The following is a 21,187-nucleotide window of genomic DNA, read 5'->3' as shown; positions in this document are numbered from 1 at the left end:
GCCGAGCAACCCAGTGGAAAGTTCGGGTAACCAATCCCAGCGGAAAGCTGGGTCGGCGAGCCGATCAGTGCGGGAAGATCACCAATCCGTCAATGAAGCAGGCGTGGTGATTATGCTTCACATCCTTTAAGTCAAAAGACAATGAGTGACATTAAGGTGAAATTCCTACATTCCGGAGGTAAAATAGCCCCACAATCGGATCTCCGTGTGGTTGCTACTTTGATGTCTCATGAAAGAGAAACAACCATAGGAAAAATCCAAACCTACCAGCTTTGCACGTACAACTGTCGTTCTCTATTAGGCAATGACAGGTTAGAAGAGCTCGAAGATGAACTGAGAAAGATGAGCTGGAGCGTAATCGGTCTATCTGAAGTACGCCGTAAAGGTGAAGGGTGTTACCTTGTGAATTCTGATAATCGATTCTATTACTGTGGTGAACCTGAAGGAGGGCTTAATGGAGTAGGATTCCTAATCAATCAATATCTCGTAAACAAGGTCTCTGTATTGGAAGGTACTTCAGGTAGAATTGCGCGATTAGTTCTAAAACTCTCTAAGAGATACGAAATGCACATTGTGCAAGTATATGCCCCCACATCAAGCCATTCAAACAAGGAATTAGAATCCTTTTATGAGAGTCTACATGAAACCTGTGAGAAGGGAAGTGACTGTCACTTTCAGATAGTAATGGGTGACTTCAATGCGAAGGTTGGAACCTGTAAGACTGGTGAAACTGTTATTGGAATCTGTGTGGTAGAAGAGAGAAATGAGAGAGGGGAGAGATTGGTCCAGTGTGCCGAACACACCAACATGCGTATAATGAATACATTCCTTAAGAAACACCCAGGGCGTAAATGGACATGGAGAAGTCCCAATTTTGAATACACCAATGAGATCGATTTTGTTCTCTGTAACATCCCTCAAATCATTAAAGATATATCAGTCCTCAACAGATTCAATACTGGTAGTGACCACCGATTAGTAGGGGCTAGAGCCGAGTTAAACATTAAGGAACATCGACTTAAACTAGTGCGGTAGAAAAAGAAACAAATAAATCTTAAATGTTTAGAAGAAAATTAAGAGAAATTCCATCAAGCCCTTCAACAAAGCCTACATGAAACTGGTGAAAATTTGGTAAAAATGCTAATGGATACGACTGAAGTAATTGGAGGGTTCATAAAGAATAACACTCGGGATAAGAAACTCAGAGATGATACCAGGAACCTGCTAAAGAAGAAGAGAGAAATGAAAATTCAGCCCGACTGTGACAAAATACAGTACTCTGAGCTGTGCAAAACCTTAAGAAAGAGAATTAAAACCGACTTAAAGAAATTCAATGAAGATACCTAATCTAAGAACTTGCTTATCTGAAAAATGAAGTTTGAAGTCTACTAAAAGGAGGCTACAGATCGGGAAGAAGCAATAAATTGCATTAGATGGAGACAACGGCCGAATTACCGATAGGGAAGAACTTCTTGAGTTCATCAGAAACTTTTAAAGCAAGTTGTACGAGAAGGCTGATGATAACCTGTCTTTGCCTGACTTATCCAACATTTCCCAAGTCCAGAAAGTTCTCCCATCTGAGATCAGATATGCTATAAACAGTATGAAAAAGGAATCAGTCGCAGGTAGCGATAACCTTTCAGATAGCGTTAAACTTGCTGGTGATGAAACTTTAAGACACTTGGCAAAAATATTCACGTCTTGTCTACGCAATGCATTCATCCCTCCGTCTTGGAACAGAGCAATGATAATTCTCCTGCACAAAAAAAGGGAACATACATGACATCAGAAACTATCGTCCTATTACCTTGCTTTCTGTCCTTTACAAGGTTTACACCAAGGTACTTACAAATAGAATCAGTTCAACGCTTGATTTTGCCCAACCAATTGAACAAGCAGGTTTCCGCCGAGGTTTTGAAACAATCGACCACATACTCACCCTTCGTGAAGTTATCAGCACTAGTAATGAATATCAAATGCCGCTCTGTCTAGCCTTTGTGGACTTTGAAAAGGCTTTTGACTCGGTGAGCCACGCTGCTGTTATGCAAGCCTTAGCTGAACACGGCGTCGATATTGCCTACATAAGAGTACCCCAACATATCTACGAAACCTCTTCAGCCTTCGTGAACGTTAATGTGCCAACCACGGATTTTCCAATTCAAAGAGGTGTAAAGCAAGGCGACCCCATTTCCCCCAAGTTGTTCTCAGCAGTATTAGAAATGGCCATGTCAAAAATCAACTGGCAAAGTACAGGTATCAAAATCAATGGGAAAAGGCTAAACAATTTTAGGTTTGCAGACGACATTACACTTTTAGCCAACGGCATCGATGAACTACAAACTCTAATACAAGATCTTGTCTCAGCCTGTCAAAAAGTGGGACTATCCATGAACCTTTCTAAAACCAAAGCAATACCGTACTCAACAAATGGGCCCCAACAGGAAAGCTGCATGTGGGAAACTCCACATTACAACACGTCAGTGAGTATGTTGGGCAGCTTGTGAACATGAAATGGGACTTAAGACCGGAAATCCTCCGACGTATCAAACTAGGATGGCAAGCCTACGGAAGAAATTCTTCAATCTTCAAATCCAACATGCCAACCCACCTAAAGAAGATAGCCTTTGAACAGAGTGTTCTTCCTGTACTGACTTACGGTTGTGAAACCTGGACATTGAGCGAGTTTGTTAAGCTAAAACTCAGAACAACCCAAAGAGCTATGGAACGGCTTATGCTAGGCTTCACGAAGAAAGACAGGAAGAGAGCAGACTATATCAGGTCAGTCACAAAGGTCAGTGACATTTTAGAAAGGGTGTTTACCCTAAAATGGCAGTGAGCAGGCTATGTTGCTCGGAGAACTGATTTTAGGTGGACAAAGCTTGTGCTTGAGTGGAGTCAGAAAGATCATCTGAGACCTATGGGAAGACCACCGGACAGATGGGATAAAGACATCCGGAAGATTACTGGGATCAATTGGCAGAACATCGCTCAAGACCGTCCCAGGTGGGGAGACCCCATGAAAATCTACCTTGCTTCGGACTTAAAGAGGCCACATCATGGGCGCCCATATGACAGCTCGTACGGAGGGGCCGAGACCTGGGGTTACGTAGTATTTTTAATATTTTGGAAGATAAATGACGACTTGTATTCTGCGGTACAATAACCCACGGTATCCCCTGCCTGTTGGTGGGGGACGGTACTACAACTTCTACGTAATACTGATTTTAAAACCATTTTCTTGAAAGGAAAACACCTGACTACATTATTGTTTTGCCCTTCACTGAGAGCTAGTAGGGGGGGGGGGGGGGGGGGCACGGCCCCACCCTGGCCCCGGGTATGGGCGCCCTTGGGCCACATCGTAAAAAGATTGAATATGGCTGATAATGATAGTGATATAACTAATTCTATTACAAACGGTTGTACATGCGCTACCTTTACTAGTGAACTATTTCGTGTGCTTTGGAACCACTTTTTATGTCAATGCACTCCCTTCGTACCTCAATTTGCAAGTCCTTGTCCATCAAGCAATTATGAAATTCTCATCTGTGTACACATTTATAGGAGTTTGGTGTGAGCGTAGCAATCGTACGTTTCTTTATAAATATTGTACCTGGGTGACATAACAATCCCACAACCATTTCAAGGAGGAGAAGAAGAAGTGGCGTATTCTTCGGAGTTGTCAGAGGAAATAAATCCTTTATAAATTCAGCCTGTTCTACTAAAAAAAAAAAAAAAAAGGTAAACTCGTGTCCTCATACCGAGGTGGTGCAGCCCTTTTCAGGCACACCCCCATTGGAGGTGAACTGCATGTACCATTTCAACCACATACCAGCTCTCCTGCCATTCTTTAATTTCTGGCAGTACCGGGAATCGAACCCGGGCCCCCGTGGACGGCAGCTAATAACACTAACCGTTACGCTCCGGAGGTGGCAGCCTGTTATACTGAATCATTTATATCAAATTTGTTCTTCAAGCGTTTAAGTGATTAAACTACGTTCAAATATCCGGTTTTGTTTCGAAGTGGTAGGTATGTGGTTGTACAGCTTATTCCGTTAGTTGTGTTACAGATTTTCTTCATTGAGGAATTGTGATTTCTATCATTTTGCACTGTGTCCGCAACCCCTAACATATTGCCGGTAATGTTCAAGATCCAATAATTTACTTTTGAAAAGATTTCAATTGTGAACCGTAATAAGTTAATACTAATCTTTCTCAGTTTCAGCATTCTAGCCTACATCTTTTTTATATGTAATAATAATATTTAATAATTTAATATTTAATTTATTTTTAATTTTCTTCAATTTCATTTTTACTTAAGCATTAAAAATGTATACCCGTATAACTAGCCCCCTCATTGTAAACTCGTAGGCTTTTGCATTACAATTGCCAGCAAGTCTAACCCTCGTATATTGTAGCAATATTTATGATATAGGCCCTATTTCAATTTAGTGGAATGAGGATTTTTTCTGAAGAGCTATTCAGATGAAGAAATGCAGATGGTAGTTTCAGAAAGAAATGACAAGATGTAGTGTATAATTTTAATTATTGTGTTGATGTGTTGTTTACTTCTGTGTGCAATTTAAATGTGACGCTGTGAATGTTCAGTATTTCTTTACACTGTAGGCTGCGAATCATGGTATAAGGTTATGAAATGTGGAGAGTTGTTTTGTTTAGGTTTTCCACGTGCCTGTTGCATATGTCAAAATTGTTGTGTAATACATCGGGCGCAAATTATTCTTGTATTCCTTTGGGATGTCCCAGTTCTGACTATACATCTCAAACAGTGGTAAAATCCCATTGGCTTGTTCAGTTCTCTTTCCAATTTCTTAAACTGTTTTCCCATCTTCTGAAATACTCTTCCCGAATACTTGAAGCTTTCCACAACTTCTAATGGTCTTCCATTTACTTCTCTATTACCTCTCGTCACCACTACTATCGTACACTTCTCCACACTTATTTATATTCCATATTTCTCTATCTTGTGATTCCATACAGTAACATGTTCTTGTACTTCCATTTCACCTTATCCCCATATTACAATGTCATCTGCAAAGAGCAAGGCGTTTGCCGGCTTGGCTCCCATTTTTTGTTGTATACTCTTGTGGATTTCATCCATGACTGTAATGAAGTGTAGAGGGGATAATACACATCCTTGTTGAGTCCTCCTCCTACTCTGAACCAGTTTGTTTTGTCCTATCGTAGTCTTCACACATTATCTACTCATATTTCATTTTTGGCTAACTGCTTCTTCTCCTCTCCCTGTCATCTTTTTATCACTGCATCCAAGACCACTTGCAGAGCTACACGGTCATATGCCTCCTTAATATATATAAATGTCATCACTAAATCCCGCCAAAACTCATATTTCTTCTGCATAATGTTCTTTAGTTTCAACGGATTGAAAAACTTAAAAAAAATATGTTTGCACTTGCTGCCTCTGTGGATCAGCGGTAGAGTGTCGGCCTGCGGATCCCAAGATAGCGGGTTCAAACCCGGCTGAGGTAGTCGGATTTTTGAAGGGCGGAAAAAAGTCCATTCGACACTCCATGTCGTACGATGTCGGCATGTAAAAGATCTCTGGTGACACATTTGGTGTTTACCCGACAAAATTCATTAAATCTCAGCCACAGACGCCCAAGAGAGTTTCGGTTTACTCGGTCTGCCATCTAGTGGAGGGCTAGAGTAAAACGGAACGTCGAAATTGACGAGCAGACAGCCAGATGGCGTCATCTTGAAATGTCTGCACACGGTAGCTGAGGCCATACGATTATTATTATTATTATTATTATTATTATTATTATTATTATTATTATTATTATTATTATGTTTGCACTGAGTGTGGAGTACAGCACGGTATGGAAGTGAAACATGGATAATAACTGTTGCCAAGATAAACAGAGTTGAAGCCTTTGAAATGCCGTGTTATCGGAAGTTGTTGAAGATCAGATAGGTAGAACATTTCTCAAATAAAGATATAGTGAATCAGCTTGACAAGAAGAGAACATTTTGTGAGAATATGATTCTAGGAGGGTAGAATTTGATAGAACAAATCTCAAGGTACTGTGAACTTGTTCTGTTAGTTTTGAAGCGAGTGCAGAGGATACACATGGTACAAAGATTCCAAGATATGGACCCGGTGATTAGAGTGATATGCAAATGGAATAGTCTCTGAATTTTCAAGAAATTTAGTGCATTTTGATCACAATTAATGTACATTGGATTTTTAAAAGGAAGAGTCATCTTACTGTGTTTTCAGTTCCATATAAAAGTGTATGTTATGTAGCTATGAGTATGATATAAGGTGTCGTGTAAATCTAGGGGTCCTTTGACTATGATCTTGATACCGACAGATATGTTAAATTAGATATCCTATGGAAGTGATCACTGTATTAGAAGTCATATAAAATTGGAGGTCCTTGGCTATGATCGTAGTATCAGTCATAGAAAATTTGAGGTCCTATAGGTATGATCATGACATCAACAGTCATGTAAAATTTCGGGTCTTTTTGGTATGATCCTAATATTGACAGTCATGTAAAATTACAAGCTTGTTGCTTAGTCTGTTGACAAATAACCTAAGTAGCAATGACTGCAATAAGGTAATATATTTATCTGGCCTGTGTTTCAGTGTAAGGTCATTGGAAAGAATCAGCAACCCCAGTACCTTCCAACTACTTCAATTGCAGTGTGAAATGGACCTAGAAGTTAAGATCAAAGAGGAACCAGCCTGGCTTGAAGAAACAACAAATGCATCACTTGTAAGTCTCATTCCAGATAATTTTATAAAGATCAGAATTTAACCCTTAGTAGTTGAATAAGTTTGGCAGGGGCAACATTTACTATGTGCTTACCCAACATTAACACCAGCAGTCACCATTTGCTGCATGGGCATCTAGGTGTAGTACGACTCTGTTTTGTTTCTTTGTCTGGAAATATGCCACAACGCACTACACAAAGCTGCCAACTCTTAGGAACTACAATCCACAGTATTGGTGTACATCTGTGGGTCAAACTAGTGACAGAAACATTGTTCGTGGGACAAGGAAGGGCCGCCGAGTGGACAGTTGGCCTTTAGTATTTACTAGGGAGATGGCAGTGCATTCTATGTTTGATGGTGGCATGAAGCTAGTTGAATCAATCTTGAGGGCTTGATATTGAAGGAGCCTTGGTATTATTTTCAAAATGCTATTATTCAAGGCGTCGACCTATGAAGATCTTTTGCCCCTCCTTTGCACCATATTTTGTGAACCTGTGTGTATTTGAAAATGGTGGAAGTGTAAAATGTTGAATGTGAGGAAATGAACATTAAGGATGACACAAACACCCAGTCTCCAGGCCAGGGATATTGATAATTTTCAATTAAAAACCCCTGACCTGCCGGGAATCGAACCCGGGGCCGCCGGGTGACAGAACTGACCCGTTGCCTCTTAAACCGCGGGGCCGGACAAGGAGCCTTGGTTAGGTCAAGCTAGTGGCAAAGTTGTGAATAGCAGTGTCTCAGGATTGAGGCTTCAGAGCATTTCATGTGTTAAGCATCCATTGACTGACTGTCTGTTGTTAACTGATTTCCTCTGTTGGCTATTGAAATGGATTTCAGGAGGGTGTGTGGTTATGTATTGATTCTGCATGGTTTGGTAATGGAATCCTTGTGGGACTGACATAATTCTGATCATTTCAGCCAATTGCAGTGCCAGTAGTTGCTGAAGTGATGGAAAATGGTGGGTGCTAGATTGAATTAGGTTATGGCCAGTATGTCCATGGCTCTCATGGAGAAAATTTGAACTTCTTTACAATGACACTAATGTTGGTGAGCACGTAGTATAATTCTGCCTTGGAAACTTACTGTGAGTATAGCTCGTCTAAAGAAAAACACCCTGATGAAGGCGGAGATGCAGTAGAAAATTTAGGAAAAGATGTAAGATATTTTCATCTTCTTTTCTTGCTCTATCTGTTGCTACTCTAATTACAGTCCATTGCAATTGTCTGAGTGTGTGGCTTTCAGTTCAGTGGCCCTTCGTCTCATAGCTCAGAGGCTAAACTGATGCTAATTTCATGTCGGCGAGTGTGATTCAGGTTCGGTCTAGAGGTATTTGAAGAAGCTGAATTATCTCAGCACATGTCTGTAGTTTTACTGGCAAGAAAGTGAATTTCTGCACATCATTCTTGCACCTCAGAGTCTTTGAAAACTTTGAATGTTGGAAGACAGAAGTTCAATGAATAACTGTGACTTGACAGTGATAATCTATTGCAAACACTGTGAACTGCTAATTTACAGGTGAGATATTGCCCAATAGTTGCTTCAAGCTAAAATTCTGCAATTAATAAGCGCTATTCTCAGAATAACTGTTTACTTCCTGAGTTCTGAGTTACAGGCTCTACAGAAGAGAATGGTGTCTGAACATATCCAAGATGTGAGTGTACTGCTGTTCAAGACCTCTTCCTTTGATATTTCTTGTTATGTTCTGTGTTAGACTTGAACCTGGTATATGAGCGCAGTCCTGATCAAGAACTCTAGGTTTAATATTTGTAATAACACTACTGTGTCAAACTTGTACATATATGAAAATTATGTTAAAGAAATGTATGCCAATATTGGAAACTGGTATTGAGTGTGTTCAGGTTGGGGTTGGATTAATCTGTACTTTTTATTGTCAGTATTGAAATTACGTTGGTTTAGGGGTTACACATCTTCTATTTTTCCCCTGTGATTATAATAGAAGACGGTTGGCCCATTGTACACTACTGCACCACCATTAGCACCACATGTTAAAAATTATACTCCTATCATAATTAGTGTAGAAGAAGTTAAATCACAAGTCTGTCGTCACTGTTTTTGAGACTGGATACACCAGTCTGCTAAACAAAATATAAACACAGGTGTGATTACTCTGTTTTACCCTTACAACCACAATGTGCTGGCAGATATGTATGTTAAGGAAAGAGCAAATTTGCTTATGGCATACGAGAGGTAAAATGGCTAAAAATCTAAATGTGCGTTCTCACAAAATAAGTACTTTGCTCAGACATTGAATTCATTTAAAAAGGCAGAATGGTGATTATCACATTTTATTCTTCAAATACAGGTCAAACTGTATGTTGAATGATTCTGAGAAAATTCTCTTTAAATCTTTAGCTGCAAAAGTTGACTTCTGTTGACTTACTTCACTATAGAATTTGTTACGGTAATCGACTTTTGTCGATTTTGTACTTTCCTGCTTTAGTTTCCGCTTGCTTCTTTAATAAAGGTGCATTTAAGGATACATATATATATATAATCATGTATTGACTATGTACTAAGCATTGTTTGAAAACATTGCCGCCAACACTGGACGTATGTTTATTTGTTATCTTTCACCTGCCTGCCCGTCAACATTCCTGTCAGCTGTCTCATCAATAGCAGGCTTCACTCAGCTGCTGTGAGCGCGCGGAACAACATTTGTAATGACAGTGAAGAAATCTTCAATCTTTTAGTGGCTGATTATGATTCAGACTGTTCAGTAAATTTGGACAATGAAACAAGTGATGATGTGCATAGTGATTGTTCGGAAGAAAGTGCCAACAAGGCAGATCATCATTTTGTATCGGTCTGGTGGGCAAAGTTTCGAATTTTGATGACCCATACAAGGCAGTTCTTCTGTTTAAGTCACGTTCAGTGTTTGAGCATACAGCAATGGAAACAAACAGATATGCTTAGCAGTGTTTAGATAAATCATTTGATTTTCCTCCTCTTTCGAGGTATAATCGATGGACTGAATGCACAATAGAAGATATTCAGGCAATGGTGGCTATTAATATTGGGATGGGATTGTGGCGTAAATCAACATTACAGGCTGACTTTTCTGAACAATATTGGCTTACTGCTATGCCTAATTTTGGCCAAGTGATGTCGCAAGACAAGTACTGCCTTCTTTGAAGCTTTATACATTTCGATAACAATGAAAACCGCATTGCTAAGGGGTCACCTGGTTATGATCCATTATTCTGATAAGACCTGTCATTTTTATTGTAGAAAATTCATACCTGAAGCGTGCTTTACCTGGAAAATGCTTATCAGTTGATGAGTCTATGCTGAAGTTTATGGGAAGGCTGTGGTGTAAGCAATGCCTTCCTTCAAAGCCACTGACAAAATGGGGTGTAAATTTGTGGTCACTATGTGACAGTAAAAGAGGTTACCTTTGTAAGTTTCAGACTAATGTATTAAAGGACAGTGAAGAGTCAGTGCCTGGGGAAACTTTGGGAGAGAAAGTGGTAAGAAGCCTGACAGAGGGTTTTGATAATACTGGCAGAATTGTGTATGTGGTCAAATTTTTTTCAATACCAGCGCTTTTCACCCAGCTTTCTGAGAAGAACATAGGTGCCTAAGGGACAGTGAGATGTAACTGCAGAGTACTATCTCATGAGAAGAAAACCCCAAAAATGAAGAAAAGGCAAAAACCCAAGTTCTGGCATCTTCCATCCAAAGAAATGCTAGTGTGCACATGGTAAGATACTGGCTGGGTAAACATGTTATCAACCGTTCACACATCTGAGATTGTGAAGATTCAAAAGAGTTGAAAAAAAGGTGAGAGTGGCTACGTAACTGTTGATAAACCCAAGTTAATTGTGAACGGTGTTGATAAATTTAATCTACCGAAAACTGTGCATTTGTACACAGGAAACTCAAGTGGTATCAGGTCTTGTATTATTTTCTCATTGTCGCCATAAGACCTATCTGTGTCGGTGCGACGTAAATCCCCTAGCAAAAAAAATATTTCTTATTGAAACTGCACTAACAAATGGAGGAATATTGTACATTAAGCTTCAAAAAACGGGCAGAAAATCTGCCATAATGGGACTTCTACGAGAGTATCAGCACAGTCCGCTGGCTAAACGAGGAAGACCTTCTGATTACATACCTCAAGCTCTCCTGACTGAGAGGCACTCTCTTGGGCAGCAGCAGGACAAGAGTCACGAACCTAATTGTGTTGTTTGTTCCCTATTACCAGCAAACTGTTCAAAGAAAGGAAGGGGACTGTGCAAGAGGAAACTGACATTTTTTTTTTTTTTGCAGTAATTGCCCTGGACCGCCTGCAATGTCTCCAGTTCCATGTTTCAAGATGTATCACAGTAATGTGTGTTTCAAGGTCAAATGTCACTGCTAGTTTGCCAAAGTTGAGTAAAAAATGGTGCGATTGTGTTGAATATCACTAATATTTAAAAAAAAGTTATGTTTCAGTTCAATTGGAAAATACGAAAGATATTAAATTTTTCTGGAAGTGTTCTTTTTAAAAATAGCGCAGTATAAGAGTTAATGTGCCCCTTCTTAGTGGGCACAGACACTTTGAGGACTTACGGCACATTAAAAAAGTTCTTTCCTTTTTGTCATTATTTCCCTCTTCATTTTGTGCATCATTTTCATCCATTCCTGAGTTCGGCTACTGTTCTCTTCCTTCTGTATTGAATGGGGTAAGTTGGTATATTCTAGAACTTTATACTTTAATTCACCTTTTTTAGTACGTTAACTTATTTTAACCCTCGGACACTCACGCTGGGAATGGACGCAGCGTTACTCGCGCAGGCTACATATGTAGCCCAAACTGAAATTCAATCGGAATGACTCCTACGCACTATTTTTAGGTTTCTTTGGTAATAATACCTTAAGTATTAGTATATATTAATATTCTAAGCCAAATTTGAAGACCATGCATAGGTTTATCTTTTGTTCAGAAGACGAAATTAAAACCCTTGAAGAAAAATTTGATTGCATCTCACACTAAGGGAAATCTGCCATGGAAACAGAAATAAAAGAATTACAGCTTTAAAATTTATATATATGCATACCCAAATACCTACATTAGAACATATTTGCATGGTAAATAAATGAAAACAATATCAGGTTAAAAAACTGTCTTAGGGTTTCTGTAAGTTTTTAAGGAATTTTGGCACTTTATCAAAACAGGTATTTCTGTAGTATCGGTAAATTTTGCATCACGATCATGTTCAAACTTGTCTCATAATTCACCTATATACATATGTGTCGCTGTGGTTCTCATCTGTATTACATTGCTATCTATAGAAAGTTCTAAGCATTCAAGTTCAGTTTTCATAGCATCAGCAATTCCCTTATGACCAGGAAAATGCTCGATTCAGTTTGGTGTAATTTGTGTATACGTATCGTCACTATCGTCACTATCACCGCTAACAACATTATCACTACTTTCATCTAACCACTGTCTGATTTGAAAGTAATCTACTTGGCCACCTGAGCAGCGAAGTTTCCCTTGCTCGGCTGTTGTCAGCACTGAAACAGCAATGCTCGCGCGGGCTACTATTGTAGCCCAGACCACTGGCACCTAAATGGCACGCCTAGTCAAGCCGGAAACACAGTCACTAGTTAATTGCAACATTTACAGGCAGCTATAGAGAGTATCGACATTCCTAGCAACGAATACACTCTGTGCTACAACAAAACATATGACTGGGCTACACCTGTAGCCCACGCGAGTATCCCAGGGTTAAAACATGAGCTTTTGATCACAGTCCCTCCCCACCACCCCTTTAATGCCAGCAAGGTTTTATGAATCCAAGTGAGAAATCTGAAATTCTGGAGTAGACCATGAAAGAGCTTCTGAAACTGCAGATGTACACTGATGGTGTTCTCATCCCCACAGTTCTTCACAGAACATCACATAAAATCATTGTAGTAGTAAAATATTTAATTTGTTGTTGCTTTGATTTTGGGCTACATCACTTCTTTTGCTGGTATATGGCTGTGATGAACCTGCTTCTTTCATATTAATTCTTTTATTTTACACTTGGAAGCATTGAAAAATGCTGTTTGAAACAGAACTGCCTTAATGCTTTATATAGCCCCGGTGAGCTAGGCAAATCAGAATGGAGAATGTGATTTCAATATAATTCAAGGTATTTTAATCTGTCTGTAAACCTACTCTATGCTGAGAATAAAAATGATTTACAACAGTTGTAACACTTGTAAGTAGTTGAAATAACGTTTAAGATGTGATTGATATGATTGTACATATGAAAATAGTTCATACTGTTCCGAGCTATCTGTGGAACAGCAGAGGTGAAAGAAGGTGCGGGGGTGAACAGGTCTCAGGCTACGAAATTAAAGTTAATTTAAAATTTAACAAGGTTATATTTTCTTTGCAAAATCAAGAAATAACAAGAATGGCAGGTACAGAGTAGCAAAGCCACTATTCGAGAATGTACAATTACAGAGTTACAGGATTTGGGTTCTGAGAGCCAGACACACAATTCTTGAGCAATTAGCCCAATTTTAAGATATAGAGAATTCAACAAAGGGGCAGAAGACCCCAATCATGCCCAGGAGCACTTGCTCCCAATTACACAGTAAAGCCTCCTCGAGGTGCGCAGAAAACACAATTTTTATTTTGGAAAGAGCAACTAGCTCTCAAAGTTCTAGCCTATCAAAGGCCCACACGAAATTCCACCTTCAAGCTGTCCTCTAAAGACATAAACACAGGGGTCAAATACCCAACCTACTGAGGCCTATTAAGTGAGAAAAGGTTAATTACATGGCCTCTAAAATACCAATTTAAGAGGAGGCGATCTGCACTCCTAATACATTTTGTTTAAAACCTAATCTGGCTCTAGGCCACTAATGCAAGGGCTAATCCCATACTAAAGAGGTGACTTATAGAAGGAAACAATTTACATAACGTTAAGGAAGAAAGGTTGTGAAAATAAGTTCACCTCAATGCAATATGAGTGGGAGCTCGAGAGGGTTAAGCACTCTCTATCCCAATATGTAGTTAAAACAGAAAGAATTGACACTGAGTGTCTTTACATTATTAAAGGAAAGTTACATGGAAAAGGCTTCGGACCTGCCCCGAGAGTTAAATTGCTGAGCTAGCAAGAAAAGAAGTTATTAAAAGGCCATTACCTTGTGGTTGAACTGCTGCCCGAAGAAAGAGGCGCTTCCCGCCCCCTGCTACGTACTTTACACACTGAAAGATGTTACAGAAGTGGTGCGGAGACCCGAAGAAAGAGGCGCTTCCCGCCCCCTGCTACGTACTTTACACACTGAAAGATGTTACAGAAGTGGCGCGGAGACCCAAAAATCAGCAGTTTATATACTCTCGCGGAAAGTTTGAGGCGTTTAAGGAATGAGAATACCCTCCCACAAAAACTTTATTGGCTAGGGTTAAGCAACATATCCCCTTTGGAGAAGATACACCTGATTGGTCATAAATTAATTAAAGAAATACGGGATTGGCTAGATTCAAAACAAGGGGAAAGAAAGTGTTATACGGCCAACTTAAACAATAACAGAAAGAAATTTAACAAGGAACAAACTTTTGAAATAAAAATTTCTCCAAAAAACAGTTCTTTCACTTCGCACTAGGGTGCACCATTGTAGTTCTTCAGTAGTGTCCTCTAGAAGAGAATGTTCACACTTCTTACTACAGGCAAAACAAAAATACATCGAAAACGACCCAGTTCAGAAACTTCAAAATTTCCAAGTAGTGACATCTTCTGAGAAACTTGAAAATTAACACATTAGATAAAGTTCAGACTTCCTCCAGTAGGGGAGTTTCAACTGGCGCAAAGTTTGAATTAGCGACGTGGATGTGTACCGCCCGGTACACATACAATTTAGGTTTTATGTCTATGGGTGCTTCTTTCCAAATTCTGTGCAAGATGGCCCCAATTCCATCCCTGGTAGGATATCTTCTGAAGTGGCTAGGAAATGTTTATCAGTTTATATTTTGTTCTCAGTCTCATCCTTTCTCTGTCATAAGGAGTGAGCAAGAATAGTAACACCACCCTCAGTACAGCTTTTGGTTATAACAAACCTCTGCTGGTAGAAATCTTCCTTAAACATTAGTGAAATTTGGAAAGTAACTGTAATACTGGCAATTAATGAATTAATATGCTCATTTTTTGGTGACTGTATTTGTAGATGTGTGTTATGAGCGTACCTAATATATCTTATTTTCCACAGGAAAATATTGAACATATATCAGAAGTGATAGCTCTGAAAGAAGAAGTTAAATCAGAGTTAACAGATCCAGGGTCAGCGCAGGAAAAATCTCTTGAGGTAATGTACATAATTTGATAAGCCATCGTCAGGTAATGAAAATATAAAATGGCTCACTAGATATCAGTGTTTGACCCTTCATTTCAGTGCACACGATTGATAGTCCTATGTTTGTAACGTGCTCCCGATATATATGTTTTCTTACCTCATGCATATCCGTCACTAGTGACATTGGACTGCTACGTTTACCATCCATCTGTTGCCTTGTCTGCCTCACGAGTGTGTGTGTGCTTGCTTTCCTCTCCCCGCCACCCCCGACGTCATCATTGTTCCCACACATTCCACGCCTGGCTCTCCGGCCTATATAAACTTGCCGTTTCGTCTTGATCGGCGATCAGGTGTGTGCATTATGCTATTGTAAGCAGTGGGAGTTTTATATCGTCCGCGGCTGGTCCGTGCTGACTCATTTAACCTGTGTGGGAACCTTCTACGTCTCGCTGGGTGAGCAGACTCATGTTTTATTTTACATACTCATGTGGATATTCTTTCTAGTTCCTCACAGACTTTGTTATAAATATCAAGCTATGAAAATTTCGGTCCCTTTTGGACTTTACTTACACTATGGAGCACTTCCTTCTTTTCTGTGAACATTGACAACTGTGATTGGGGAGTTTTCCTTGGTGGACCAATAAGTGAGCTCGAACCTTACATCGTGTGTTGAAATGAACTTAACCTTCAACGGGGTTTTGCAGCCTGATCCCTACCTGTTCCCTTAATGCCCTTAGCTGTGTTTTGTTTTTCTTTATTTATTTTCCCTACCTCTCCTTCTACCGGTGTATGCCCTTTTTGCTTCCTATCCTTCTTCTATGAGAAATTAATAACGCACCAAAAGATTAGTAATGGTCTGCGAATTTTCATAACTGTTCTTCTGTTTGATGGTTTTAAAATTAATGTCAACTTGTTCTTCTAGTTAAATGAAATTCGTTTTCGGGGCATTAAATATTGTGTAATATCGATGTGGAGGTTTCTTCGCATTGTTATCCAAATGTTTACTGAATGTATCATTTCACTAGTAATACATTTTTTTGAGTATATTCAGGGTACGTTCTTGCTACGATATTGATACCATTGTAACTATTTGAATCTTGTCATCTGGTTATAATTCTCACAAAGCACGTGTACATACGCCTTATTTTCTTAACTTAATCTCCTAACATGTCTACTATTCCAGTACCTGACCTATACCAAAGATTATGAGTTTTAATTGCTATGTATCGTGTTTATAAGCTTTCTTTTGATATTGTTACAATATATGTCATGATTCTTAAAACCTGATCCCTTGGGCTTATTATTTGTTTGGTGTCCCCTTTTTATTCCTATGCTCCTACTACGCAATACCTCTGGGGAAAGGCCTTGAATTGTGTTCTGCATGACTAACTGCGCACTGCCTCGTGCGCGCTTCCAGTTGCTCTGCTTGGCCTGACACGTAAACATTGTGCTCTGTCATATTACTGAGGGAGACTCTCCTCTCCTTTCTTTTGAGAAAATGTGTTTTTTTTAACTGATCTATGCTGAAGATATAAAATCTTAACAAATGGTAGCAGACTACTTTCTGTTTTAGTGTTTTCATTTTCTATCTCCTTGGTTGTCCTTGTGTTCTTTATTATGGTCTGTTTTTCGGATAACTTCCCTTTAGGGGAAGATTCCTCTTTATTATCTTCTCCGATACCCCACAATTTATTGTTACCTAATCCTCCTGTACAAGATTTAATTTCCTTTTCTTCTTCTCCTTCTCCTTCTATATACCCTTCTTCAACTAACATGGTAACATGGTAAATATACTTTTTTTATGAGATTGACTGTTTACTTAACTAATTTTCACTTTACCTTCAAGTTGTTTCACGATCTTGCATTCTGAATTGTGCAGCAGTTTGGATTGCTCCAAAGACCTCTACGCTACATCATTTGGAAGCTGGTATCATTCCTAGTAGTACTTTTACTTCATAAATGTTTTCTAACACAAAGTAGCTATCTTTTGTTCCTGTTACAGGATATTTTACTAGTTGTTTCCAAATGAAACACCTTTGTAATCTTATTGATTATATTAATTACTAGCTGATTTACCCATGCTTCGCTATGGAATTTTACATTGTATACAGAATTCTAGATTAGGTAGTGTACATGTTGTTGTACATGTTGTGAGCAAGATTGTATTAAAGTGAATAGTTCTTAACAATACCGTAGAAATACGACTGGGAAGTTACCAAACATCTTTTCTCATATGAAGACTGGGTTAGGGAATATTAATTGTAATGGTAGGCCCACTTGCCTACCATCAGTCACAATCAGGTTGGGGAGTTTTCATTATAATGGCAGGCACTCTCCACCTTCTCTTTACATCCTCAGAAAAACTGTCTTCGTGGTTTCCCCAACTGAAATTAACATAGGCCATTACAATTACGTCAGTATTTATGGCGCAATTAAGAGGAATGCTTTCATATGAAACACTCGACTAAACAAAAAAAACCACACATTTTCTCACTTTTAACAAACAGCAGTACACTGGTGATCTAACAGTCCAAAGTTCCGGAGCTCGGATGACCAAGCCCCAGACAGGCGTGGTCCGTGAACACTCTTAGTCTTTATTCGGGGGGGGGGGGGGGGTTGTTGAGTAGTGGAGAGTCTCATTGGAAAAACTATGCCCTTTTAGTAATTTGCTTCTTAGGAGTACCCGATGAGTCAAATAATCTCAATTCATTACACTGGTGGAGGAAAAATCTATCTGACTTGGAAGCAAATTTTTCCTGCAAGGCAGAGGAGAAACCCCCTCTTCACTGCTGATTTGGAATAAAATGAATGTAGAATTTAATGAAAGTGAAGAGGAAAAAGCTTTTCTTAAGAAACGGCTCTTTTCAGAGTTGAATTTTGAGTTATTTAGTTAATTTGCTATAATTTGAAACAGGCCTAAATTCTAATTCTAGCTACTACTAAGTGAGCCTCTGCCTTACATGTGCACACTGCTCATTCAAAACAGCGTGTCAGAGTAGGGATCGAATATCTGGAATACTATGATGAACCAATGTATTACGTACCAGCAATATCAGAAAATTTATGAACCAGAGGAATGGCATGCTAAATAAGAATGTTTTCTAACTCCCCAGATATTTCGCTGCAATATTCAGTCTCGCTGGTATAGTTGGTACGCACAGCAAACAATGGTCAATGTATTGTTATTGTTGATCAATGTTGTGCGCTTTTGATATTTTAGGCATTCACATTAATTTTCTTCCGACTCGGAAATACCCCTGTTATACACGGAACGGTAAAACTAAATGAAACATAAATGATCGGAAAATGTGTTCTCCATAACTTTTGTCATGTATTACATTTCTATAGGACCAATAACGTAGGTATTTACAAATTAAATTTTAGGCACCTTCCCCTAAACTACAATTTAATCCCGGATGAATAAAATTGTTTATAGCTTAGACTCTAATTCGTTATTCCCCGACTCTATATACTGATTTTTCAATAATTTCTGTTAACCCATTTTTTCGTGGCTCGGCATTGATATGGACTTAGCAACAAAAATACAAATCCATGAATTTCTGTGTTATCATAGCCGGTGCGGTAAAAATGTATAAGACATAAATAATCGGAAATTTAATTCTATATAACTTTAGTTATGTAGCATTTATTGATAAGACAACTAATGTTTGTATTTGTCCAACCCTTGTCCCATTTCCCTACTGGGTCGGGTATGAGGTAAGATGAATCTGTTGTGGCGGATTTTTATGACCGGATGCCCTTCCTGATGTCAACCTCATCAGAGGAGTTAATGAGATGAAATGAATGACATGATATATGATAGTAGGGAGAGGGTGAAACCCAATGCTGGCACGTAGCCTACTCCTGTTGAATAGCACCAAGGGGTCTGCTCAAGGCTTAACGTCCCCATCCGATGGACGAATCACTATCAACAGCGTCATATGCCTTCACTCCTATGAGCACTGCGGAGAGGTTCAGAATTTAATCCAGGCTATTGGCACGCAATCTAGTGATTAGAAATTGCATACCACCACCTCCCCTACCCTGCCGGCCAACATTCTGATGGTGAAATTTTTTTGACCAATGGGACTCGAACCGGCTAACCTCGGTGTCAGACTTCAAGGCCTTAACAATCATGGCCACCAGGCGGGCTATTGATAAAAACACTAATAATACAAATATTTTATATTTAAATTTTAGGCCTTCTCCTAAACTACAAGTACACTCAGTGTGAATAAAATAATTTATAGCCTAGATTGTGGTGGCTCATCCTCTGACTTTACATACTGATTTTCATTAAATTATCTTCAGCCGTTTTCTCGTGATGTGTGTACATGCATACAGACAGATAGACAGACAGACAGAAATTATGGAAAAGTAAAAAGTGCATTTCCTTGTTACTGTGAACATGACCGATACAGAAATGCCATTCTATTCAAATTCTGAGCATTGTAGACAAAACTCTTATTTTATACATATAGATTGTTTTCTAGATAATACAATTATTTGTAGATACAAGTTGCAGGTGATATGCTTGCTTATTGTGAGCATTCACCTATATACTACACACATTGTAGCCATCTCGTGGCAAGTGAAAAACATTCTTATTCTTCCTAATGTGGTGTCTGGTGTTACTAGTCCATTGTGACTTTTAATATTATTTAAACTTGAAATAAATAAGCCATTCAAGAGTTATCTTGCCTTTCTTTTTCATACTCCTTAAGAGATAGTGTTTGTGAATAGGCCTTGTAAGTTTACCATTACTCATCTGAACAATCATGACATGAATAAATTCGTTACTAACAGGGTACACATTTGATCACTGCCATTGTCCACTTCATAGCATGTGTGTCGTCTGCTTTCAGTATTACTATGTTGCTATGGGATATATCATTGCCCATTTATCGATATATTCATTTGACCATCTCTTCCAGAAGTTGTAGGTTACATGCTGAATACAAAGGGCACTAGGAAAGTTTTCCAATGTGGGTGAACGCTTTAGACTTTTTCAAAATAATTTCCACCACACTCAATACACTTCTCCATACTTCGATACCAGTCACTGAACCAACTTTGCCACTTTTCTTCGGTTACATTTTCACACTCTTGATCCCATGCTGCCAGAAGTTCCTCATCGGATGCAAAACGCCGCCCTTTTAGCTTCATCTTCACTTCTAGGAAGAGTGCGAAGTCACATGGGGCAAGAGAGGACTGTATGGAGGGTGATCAAGCACAGTCAACCCTGATCTGGTAAGGAAATCAATTGTTACATTAGCACGATGTGTTGGAGCATTGGCGTAATGCAAGAGCCAAGTGTTGAGCTGTGACTTGGACGGAGCTGCTTGAAAGCCTGGATGACCTGATGCAGGCAAGTCTCACTGTACCACTTAGGAGTAACTGTCCTTTGTGTTTCTAGCACAACCCCAGTCAGGATGCCTCATTTAGTGAAGAATACTGCAATCATCCTTTTCTTCACTGACCTTGACTTTCGCACAGTCACAGAAGTACCCTCATCTTCAAACAACTACACCTTGTTCTGGGATTTTGTTGGGACATCGTAATAATAAAGCCAAGTTTCATCACCTGATGCGATGCTATTGACATTACGCGAAGTCCCATTTTCAAATTGCTTTAACATTTTTTGTCCACATTTCACTTAAGGTGTACTTCGTTCCTCTGAAAGTGAATAGGGCACCCAAAGGGAACAAACCTTTCTAACATGTAGATGGTCATGTAGAATTGAATGAATAGCTGGTGCAGGGATGTGGAAGGTCTCTTCTACCTGCCGATATGTCAACCGCATCTCTTGCTGCAACATTTTCCTCACAGCTTCAATGTTTTCCTCAGTCACTGATTCAGACGTTCGCCTAGTACGAGGATCATCTTCAACCCCAAAATTTCCCCCTGGAACTCTTTGTACCAGCGGAAAATTGTTGTCTGATGTGGACAGTCTTTTCCCAGCACAAGAGTAATTTCCACTAAGCAGTGGTCATCAGTTAATCCACAAGCAAAATTGTAGTATATAATTGCGCGATATTTACCTTTAGACCACACTGACATCTTAACTTGCTTTCAATTCCACTGCTTTGTAACAACTGGTGTGAAGGTCATGCTTTCTTGTCTTCTGGACCATTT

The 21,187-nt window shown here is 39.2% G+C and overlaps 1 protein-coding gene across 1 annotated transcript in view; it reads left to right on the top strand.

Moving 5' to 3' along the window:
• The first annotated feature begins 4,120 nt into the window (after positions 1–4,120).
• LOC136885875 (uncharacterized) overlaps positions 4,121–21,187 on the top strand; it is a 40,655-nt gene continuing 23,588 nt past the window's right edge. The window contains exons 1-3 of the mRNA XM_067158553.2: positions 4,121–4,136; positions 6,629–6,758; positions 14,969–15,064. Coding sequence (XP_067014654.2) covers positions 6,693–6,758; positions 14,969–15,064 — 162 coding nt within the window. The 5' untranslated portion in view covers positions 4,121–4,136; positions 6,629–6,692. The remainder of the gene's footprint in view (positions 4,137–6,628; positions 6,759–14,968; positions 15,065–21,187) is intronic.

This window comes from Anabrus simplex, chromosome X, assembly GCF_040414725.1.
Source record: "Anabrus simplex isolate iqAnaSimp1 chromosome X, ASM4041472v1, whole genome shotgun sequence".
NCBI classification, from domain to species: domain Eukaryota; kingdom Metazoa; phylum Arthropoda; class Insecta; order Orthoptera; family Tettigoniidae; genus Anabrus; species Anabrus simplex.
This window is presented reverse-complemented; position numbering and strand designations above follow the sequence as displayed.